Below are 8,911 nucleotides of genomic sequence, written 5' to 3' on the forward strand. Positions count from 1 at the left end.
CAGCATACGGTAGGTTTTCAAAAAATAATTATTTACTAGTGTTAGTAGAATAATAAAAAATCATATGTAGAATATATACTCCATACCAGACACTGTGCTCAGGGCTTAATACAACAACCATACAACAATCCATGGAATCTGAATGAAAGTCTAAGAGCAAGTAACACAGTGAGTGCTTACCACATACCAAGAAACATCACATTTAATCCTATGAAGGGCCCTATAAAATGGGTACTATTATTCTCTTTTACACCTGAGAAAATTGAGACTCAGAGACTAAGTCACAGGAGTTGGGAAAAAAAATCTGGGTCTTTCTCACCCAAAAGTCTATGCTTTTCACTATTATGATATACAACTTCCTGAACCGGCTTCTATTTTTTTCAACCTCTTCCTATTTCACACAATCCTGAATCAGGTTCTGATATGTGCAAGATTACCTCATTTCATAAAGGGGGACAAAAAGTTTCAGTTTCCTTTCAAATTGTGCAATAACTGTATTTCGTTCTCTTTTTGGATCCAAAGACTCACCTTTGCCATCACCTCCTGTGGACCTTCTGTCTTTGCCTCTGAGCTTTCTCCTTTAAAAGGATGCTGAGAATGCGGTTTGCAGTTTTAATACAGAAGGCCAGCAACTCTTATATTTTAATTCAGAAATTTTTTCTCCAAAAAGACTATACTATGAGTCAAGCATTTAGTTCAAGGACAGAAAAGGTCAAACATCAAGAAGGAGGGGACAGATGATTAGAAGCTGGATGATATATGGATCTATGGAGCAATAAATGTGATATATATCACAGAGTCACATCACATCAAACTTTTAGGATCCAAAGCAACATTGCTTAACCAGTTCTCTTTTCTGTGATATAGAGATAACAAAAGCAACCATTTTGTGGGATTATTGTAAAGGTTAAATGAGTTAATACACTACACATGAAGCACTCAGTATACTTAGAACATACATACATACATACTGTAAGCACTCAATAAATCCCAGCTTTATTATTCTTATATCTGGAGTTACAAACCTCTGAAAAGCTAATGAAAGCTACAGATCCCTGAATCCACAATTCTGATTTAGAGTCAACTCCAAGTTTAAGTGGAGAGGAAAAAAAAAAAAAAAAAGAGTCAGCAAATACCCCAAATTATTCTAAGACATAAGAGTCCAAAAATGCGGGGTTGGGGGGAGTAGTCCAAGTAGGTAGAAGTTTCAAAAAGAAAATATAAACAAAACATGAAGATGAACTTACAGAACGAGGAACTAACAAATAACTGCACAAGAGACAATTTTATTAAGTTTTATAAATATAAAAACACATTTGCGTTCCACCTGTTGAACTATGTTCAACAAAAAGAGTACTATATGAGCTTCCAAGTCAGCAAGAGATATCAATAGTAAAGGCAGTGTGATAAAACAGGTACCAGAAGAAGAAAGCCAGCATGACTCGGAGAAGTGTCCGTAAGACCACGGGAGGATTGTAGACATTTGTTCTGGCTCCCCTCATTCTCCCTAGCTCTGGGAGTCCCCACCTTTGGAGGATGGTCACTGGTCAACGTCGCTGCCGCCCAACCTTTCCCTTCGCCTAGGGAACCCAGATCACTCACAACTCCTTTCAGAAAGGGCAGTACGAAAGACCGAAGACGGGGATCGATTGAGGGAAGGGAGCTAATACTGAGTACCTGTGGTAACGGCAAAAGCACGGTGCTGGCCCTGTCATTTACAACTCAGTTTAATTCGCGGGAAAAGACTTCCCAGAAGGGGAAAAGAGGATGAGGAGGAAAAGGGGCCAGTGGGTGAGAGAAAGGGAGGTTAGGATAGTGCGAGGACTGCAGACGGCCGGGGAAAGAGATAACCAGCAAGGGCAGGAGGAACGAAGGGAGGAGGACAGGAGGTGGAAGAGGGGGCCGAAAGAGAGAATGGACCGTTCGGTAGTACCGAACGCCGGGCGGGCAGCGAGCTGAGAAAGAGGCACGGTGTCACCCACTTACCTTGCTACGCCCCCCGGAGGCGACGCGCTGCTGCGAGCTGGGGGCCGGGAAAGACTGGGAAGGGACGTTCAGCATCCTGGACCCCTGGCCCGGGCCCTGCCCGGGGTCCGCCGCCTGACAGGATCGCTCAGCTCGACTCCTCTACGGTAACACCTCCCGCTCCGGCTCCGAGGCCGGGCAGAGGCCAAGCCCCCAACCCACTTCCGGGGTCGGCCGGGGTGAGGCGCGCCATGACGCAGCACGTCGAGGCCGCGGGGGGCGGAGCCAATGGGAGGAGCGCCGCGCCGGCAGGGGAGGAACCCGACAGAAGTACGCGTGCGGCGTTAGCCCTGCACCCTGAATTTCAGCACCGTAGTGAGGTGACAGCTATTCCGTGGAAGGGTTAAAGACTGAGCGAAGCGGTTCCTTAGCCTTGGTGCTGACAGAATCGGAGTATAAATTTTTGTAGAATCGTCTTAACCCAGAACGCAAGTGTCTGTTGTTAAGCACTACCCTCACACTACTTGAAATACGGAATAAAATAACACTATCAAAACATTTTTATTTCTCTGAAATTCTCTCCTCTAAAGCACCCGGCTGCATAGGAAAGCGAACTTTTAGAGTTAAGGCGTCAAATGCAAACAGCCACAGCCACTCTTATGAGGTGAAGCTTCACCTTCAAGAACCGCCGCTAATGACAAACGAATGAGTCAAAGAAGTTAGTCAAGTCTCCTGCTCCATTCACCCACTCACAGGTTCTTCCTCCTCATCCAACTTCCTCTCTTCGCTGAAAGCTACAGGGAAAGTGACAAAGTTATGTCAAAGAGGTTTAGTTTGAATGCCATCTCTGCACTTAATAAATGAGCAGGCTTGTGCAAGTTATAAGTATCTCAAAGTCTCGTTTTCCCTGTGGACTTAGGTTTCAGTAAGAATTAAACAAGATGTCATATGTAAACTACCTAGTACAGTGCCTGGTTAATAGTAGGCACTCGATAAATGGCAGTAGCTCGTCATACTATTCGGACAGATTGAAAGAAGCTCAAATACCGAGCACCTAAAAGAAGTCCCTAATGATCAATGTCGAGACTGGTGACCTGGTGGGGTTTTTTGCATATCCCTTGCAGAACACACACACACCCCGCGTGTAGAATCCAGTGAGGGGAAAGCTTTCAGAAAAAATACAGTTCTAAATAACTCTCCCTGTTCACCTGCCATTGATTTGAACTTGTTCTATTTCATCTGCCTCTGTCATTAGATTGCCTGAAAATCAATCTTTGTAATATCTTTTCAATTAGAAGGAAAAGTGTGTGATCTATGTAGCCATTCAAGTAAGAGGTATTTCTTAGCCAGGTAACCATCTCTGACCTTCACCTCTACCCATCATCATTCTGGGATACTAAGAATCATTTGCAATTAAAATGTTTATTGTGAGACCGCATTTGAGTTAAAGAACTCCATGACCATAGTCTACGTTACCTCTACTTGCAATGTGCTCCTGTTTTCTCTGTCACTAAATGATCATATATTCTTCTGTAAGTCTACATTTAAAAAAACTAGTCACTGAGAATGTCTTATTTCACTTCCCACGAGAAAATCTGTACATGACGATACCAAGAGCAAGGAGCCGGAACAAAAGAGGTGATGCTATAGAAGAATGTTTCATATCTGCTAAATGTCTTAGCTCCTCCTTACACAAAAATGGAAAAAAAGATCAAATTCTAGCCTTTTGACTCTCCTTTTTTAGATTCCATACAAGTCATGTTCATGTAAACATTTTTTTTTTTAATTCTGGGGGTCCCTCAATGAAGTGCTCTAATTATTGTACATCAGTGCTATTTTACTACTGGATTTAAGGGCAGCAGAGGAGTATTAAAGTGAGTATTACTTGATTCATCATTCATTAAAAATCCTTAAGATTTAATAACCATGGCATTAATTCCCATTCTCAATTATGGGCAATGATTTAAAGTGTTTTCCACCATCTGCTAGCAAACACATAGTATTGTGTGATTGATAGCATGACTTATAGTGTAAGGGTAAAAAAAAGCCAAACTACTATAGAATTACAAAATATTTAATTTTATTAATAATTTATATACAAATAAATTAGTTTGAATGATTATGATACATTTGTACACTAAATTTAAATCCTATAAGCTTTGAATGTCATCACAAGTAACTAATCAGGTTAATTTTCACAGATCAGCTCCTCAATATCATCTTCGCTATCAGAATCTTCATAAAATGAAATTGTGGCTTGAATTGGAAAATTTTTCAGAAGAGCTTCTGCTTCTTGATATAAGTAATCATAACACTTTGACTTTGGCCAAAATAGTCTGAAAGAAGCAGACAACATAATATGCTTTATTTTTTTTTTTCACATTCAGAATCCTTATACTCATGAAATGTTCAAATTTTAAGAGTTCCATATACTTAACAACTGATGAATGACTTTAGATAGTTTAAAATTGCTCAGGTGTCATGGAAGTCTAGTTGACAAAGTATCAAAAACTAGTTAATCATTTTAAATCTTTATCCAAGCTGTAAACTGGATCAAAAAAATTCACACCCTTTGTGGTAAATATTTAGCTCACTTCAGGTGTTATATATATATTTATTCTTAATAGTATACAGATGAGGAATTGTCTTCCAATTTCCAAAATCCTTTGGAGAAAAAAAATGAATCCTACAATTATATTAAAAATTCTCAAACCCAACTTTATAAAGACAACAAAATATTATGCACCTTCCAGAAAAGCAGAAATCACCTAGTATCTTAAAACTCACAGATTTAACTGTTAGTTGCAGATGTAGCTAACAACATACATTTAGAAGAGTACAAAAAGCAATATTTTAAAGTTTTTCTATGTACTCACACCAGGGCTATAAGAAGGCTTCCTCTGGGACCAGCCTTGATCCCATCTCCCTCCCCTTTCCCCATACAACTGAATTTGGAACACTATTTTGGGATAGTGAGAATAATTCTGGCTTTATACAATTTGCATATAACAAAATTGCCTCAGAATTTCAAATTTTTCACAAATATTAATTTTGCCATCTAGTCTTCCTTTATTTTCCTCCAAAGCAAAGAAGGAAGAAGGATATGGCTGACCCACCAACAATACTACATTTTAGTGTAGGGTAGCTAATCCCATGTACCCATTTGTAACAGAGTGCTTCTAACAGAGAGGTCTCATTATGCTCAATATACTCCATTGTAAAGGGCAGAAAAGTAAGCAATGTAGTTTATAAATGTTTCTAAGCGAATGACAAAAAGTTTTAATTTTGGTGCCTAAATAAGCAACCATCAATAATTCAGTCATTCAATAACAATTTTAGTAATCTCTTGTGCCAGATGAAATTCATAATTCAAAGATGAAAAAAATCCCAGTTTCTATCCTTAAGAAATTGACAACTGAGTAAAAAGAATGAGAAATACTCAACAGTATTCAAGATAGAAATTAATAAAAATAAAATTAAAAGAAGTACAAATAAATGGCTATAGTAGTTCAGAAAAGAAAGGGATTTCTTATATAGGAAACATGATTTTCTTTTTTTTTTTAAGATTTTATTTATTTATTTGACAGACAGAGATCACAAGTAGTCAGAGAGGCAGGCAGAGAGAGGGGGGCAGCAGGGTCCCTGCTGAGCAGAGAGACCAATGTGGGGCTCGATCTCAGGACCCTAAGATCATGACCTGAGCTGAAGGCAGAGGTTTAACCCACTGAGCCACCCAGGTGCCCCTGAAACATAATTTTCTAATGCTTAACTAGAACTGTCAAACCCAAAGAATGTTGTTTAACTGTAACCACACTCTGCCCAGAATCTCTGAGTAACCACTTCTCTTTTGGGGACTTCACACTTTCCTGAATTCTTCCCTGTTCTGAGTGATATTTCTCAGTATCTTTCGAAGATAGCTTTTTCTCTGTATACAGGTTGGTATTGTCCTTCCCCAGTGTTTTATCAAGAGTGATCATCTCACCTCTCTCACTCCCCTGGAAGACTTGGTCTACTGACATGATTTCTTTAACTGTTCATTTATTGAAGACTCCCAACTGTCTGTATTTCCACTTAAGATGTTGACTCCAGGCCCCTTACGTGTGTAGGTGCACAGCTCCTTACTGGACATATCTATTTTGAAACCCCATAAGCACATTAAATAGAATATATGAAAAATTGGACTCATTATCTTGTTCCCCAAATCTGTTTTAAGCCTTATTTTCCACTCTGTTAATACAGCATTCATCTGGTCGCTAGCCACAAACTCGGAAGCCATTCTGTCTTTTCAACCCCTCCTTACCTACCATATCCAATACATTATATATACATAACCTATTATGTCACCTAAGCATTCCCCAAATTCACCCAGTCTCATCCCTACTTCTAATGCCTTAGATTGGCTTTTTATCATAGCTTGCCTGAATTACAGTAACTTCCGATTTCATTTTGGTTTTCTAACTAATTCTATATACCATTTTCTTAGTGCATTTTCTGAAACATAAATTGATCATACTAGCTTTGAGTAACCCCCGGTACCATCCACAAAATAAAGGCCATGGATTCCCAATGCCACACTCAGGAACAGGACAAAACTCTACAACACGGTGTAGAAGATGTGGCCTATGGCTTACCTGCTAGAATGATCACAGCTTCATGCACCCAATTCCAGGTCCTTGAGGCTCCCATTGGGAACCATGTTGTTCCATGACTCTGTATCCCTTCACCTATGCTATTTCTTCTGTCCCATTTCCCCACCTACCATCCATCTGGCTAACTTCAAGGTTCAGCTAGGTAACCACATCCTGTCATACACACTTCCCAGATCTTGCCCCACTCCGTCTGGCCCAGTTAGGTACTTCTCATCCTTTACATACTGCTAAAACTGACCAAACTAAACTATTACAACACTTGCCAAAGGGGTGTGGTTATTTTTTTTCCTGTGTCCATCACTACATAGAAAATTAATCAACATTCATCGAGCTCTATAAGCTACTTATAAACATATACATACAAATACAAATACCATGGGCTGTGCATTTCACAGCCCTCTGAAGCCAGCAAACTGCAGAATGAACCTTTCACCTGAGTAAACGCTTACAAAGATTTCCACCGAAAGGCCGACTTCCCGCGGCTAGCAACGGGGAAACTAGCTCTTCACTGTCATGTTAAGTAACCTCGATCCCTTTTAGGAAGCTTCTTGATCTTTACGATTTTCATCACACTCCATTTTCTCTTCCACGTCAAGCGCGATCTGCGGTAAAACTGCAACTATGAACACCATTCTTCCTTCTGGCGTGCAAAAGAGTAAGAATATACACACTCTGCACGTTGTGAAGTCAATTTCTTTCGAACCCTTTAGCATTAAACAACACAAAACTGGCTTGCAGACACAAGATGTCACCGGTCGGCTTGGACGATGCCAACCACTTTCCCTCTTTATAACAGACTGAATGGGCACGGATTAACAGTTTACTTGAAGAGTTTACTGAGCGGGCACGGATTAACAGTTCTTTTAGGTGAGAGCGTGAACCACCTTTATCAATTCGATGAGTAAAGAACCTCTGGGGATCCCTGAAGACAGATTTTCCCAGAGAGAAGAACCGCAAGGCCGGCCAGGGACCTACGCGGGGAGATGCCGGCTCTACCCTGCGCTGGAGGAGCGGGAGCCCTTCCGTGAGGCCTGTCACTCACCTGACTGGGTGTCTGTATTGGGAAGGCTTTCCTGAGGCTTCGGTCACCCCGGCGTCGTCCGGCATCTGGGGACGAAAGAAAATCAATCACCGTGATCACTCACCTTCTAGAAAGGGGAAAAGCGGTCTAGTGTTCCTCGCGCTCGCGGGGAACGGTGACCCCGGGGCTCTGAGCAGCCTCGCTCCCGGCCGGATCCGTGCGTCGGTGGCTCTGGAGGACACCCTCGCAGCATCAGGACCCACGGGGCCTCCCGTAGGGCCCCGGGCGGGCGCGAGCGTACGCGAGGGGCGGGCGGGGCATGTGTCTCCCTCGGGCAGGGCATACCCAGTCCCGGTGGCTCAGCCGCCCTCCGGGGAGGCACGGCCCGGGGCGCGCGCTCACTCACCGCCCCCGCCGCGTGCTGCGACGCCCCCTCCTCCTTGTAGCCTCTGGTGTCAACCCACGGTCTCCAGAAGCTTGCAGATCTGCGGGCTGGGGGGCCCGAGGCCCGCCGAGGAGACGGGAGCCCAGACCCGGGAGGACCGCCCGCAGCCGAGCGCGGCCCCGGGGCCGGCGGGGGGCGGAGAGCGGAGGGGAGGAGCTGGGGAGACGCGAGCGGTAGGGCCGGGGTGGGGGAGGCGCCGCCGCCGGAGTCCGCGCCCCGGCGCCGCGGCGGGCGATCCCGGCCCGCGGGCGGGAAGCGGTGGCAACGGCGGGGCGCGCACTCGCCGGCTCCGCTAGCCGAGGGCTCCCCGGTTTCCATGGCGCGGCGGAGCCCAGCAGAAGGCGGCTGCCAGCTCGCGGGCCAGCCGGGCCTCTTCTCTCCGCCAGACCCGGGACCCGAGCTTTATATATATACCCCGGCTGCCTGCTGCATACTGAGAGCTGCGTCCCTCTCCGCCCCTCTCTCCCCAGCTCGCCGCATAAACAAAAAGGTTGCGCGTGAAGGCGCAACGGGCTGAACCCCGGGTGCGAACGCGTGCAACTCCCAAATGGCCCGGGAATGGGTTTTGTTGAGCGAGTGTTAATCGCTCTTCGACACATGGCTGCGGGGGGAAAAAACAACATTCGCCCGAGCAGCCAATTTCCAAGTGAAGAGTCTAGGAGGAGATAAAATTAAGCAATTCTACACGTTTTGTGTATTTCTGCAAAAAAGGCCAAGTGGCTCGTCATTGTTTGACTCGAGGCTTTTTGGGATGTGGTCAGTGCAACAAGCTCTGCATCCCGTCAGCTAAACACTGGGATGCGGACCGAATTAAAAGGAATGGGCTTAACT

General features: G+C 44.1%; 2 protein-coding genes across 7 annotated transcripts in view; both read right to left on the bottom strand.

Annotated features, from left to right (window-relative positions):
• Nucleotides 1–8,014, bottom strand: part of LOC131833639 (cytochrome b5 reductase 4) — a 104,854-nt gene extending 96,840 nt beyond the window's left edge. For 3 of the 5 annotated variants that reach the window (XM_059177168.1, XM_059177166.1, XM_059177165.1), the window contains exon 1: nt 1,987–2,214. In XM_059177168.1, the coding sequence (XP_059033151.1) occupies nt 1,987–2,061 (75 nt within the window). In that variant the 5' untranslated portion in view covers nt 2,062–2,214. Of the gene's footprint in view, nt 1–1,986; nt 2,215–7,759 lie in introns of those variants that run through there. The other 2 variants (XM_059177167.1, XM_059177169.1) reach the window with 2 other exon arrangements.
• On the bottom strand, nt 4,026–8,650 carry RIPPLY2 (ripply transcriptional repressor 2). 2 transcript variants are annotated; one of them, XM_059177172.1, is made up of 3 exons: nt 8,042–8,633; nt 7,657–7,721; nt 4,026–4,301 (listed from the first exon to the last, which is right to left on the bottom strand). In XM_059177172.1, the coding sequence occupies exons 1-3, from the start codon at nt 8,396–8,398 to the stop codon at nt 4,154–4,156; spliced, it is 570 nt and encodes a 189-aa protein (XP_059033155.1). In that variant the 5' UTR covers nt 8,399–8,633; the 3' UTR covers nt 4,026–4,153. The 2 variants fall into 2 exon arrangements, with proteins under 2 accessions (XP_059033155.1, XP_059033156.1); XM_059177173.1 differs by lacking the exon at nt 4,026–4,301 and adding an exon at nt 4,308–7,254 and having other exon boundaries at nt 8,042–8,650.
• Nucleotides 8,651–8,911: the final 261 nt, after the last annotated feature.

This window comes from Mustela lutreola, chromosome 6 (genome assembly GCF_030435805.1).
Source record: "Mustela lutreola isolate mMusLut2 chromosome 6, mMusLut2.pri, whole genome shotgun sequence".
NCBI classification, from domain to species: Eukaryota; Metazoa; Chordata; class Mammalia; order Carnivora; family Mustelidae; genus Mustela; species Mustela lutreola.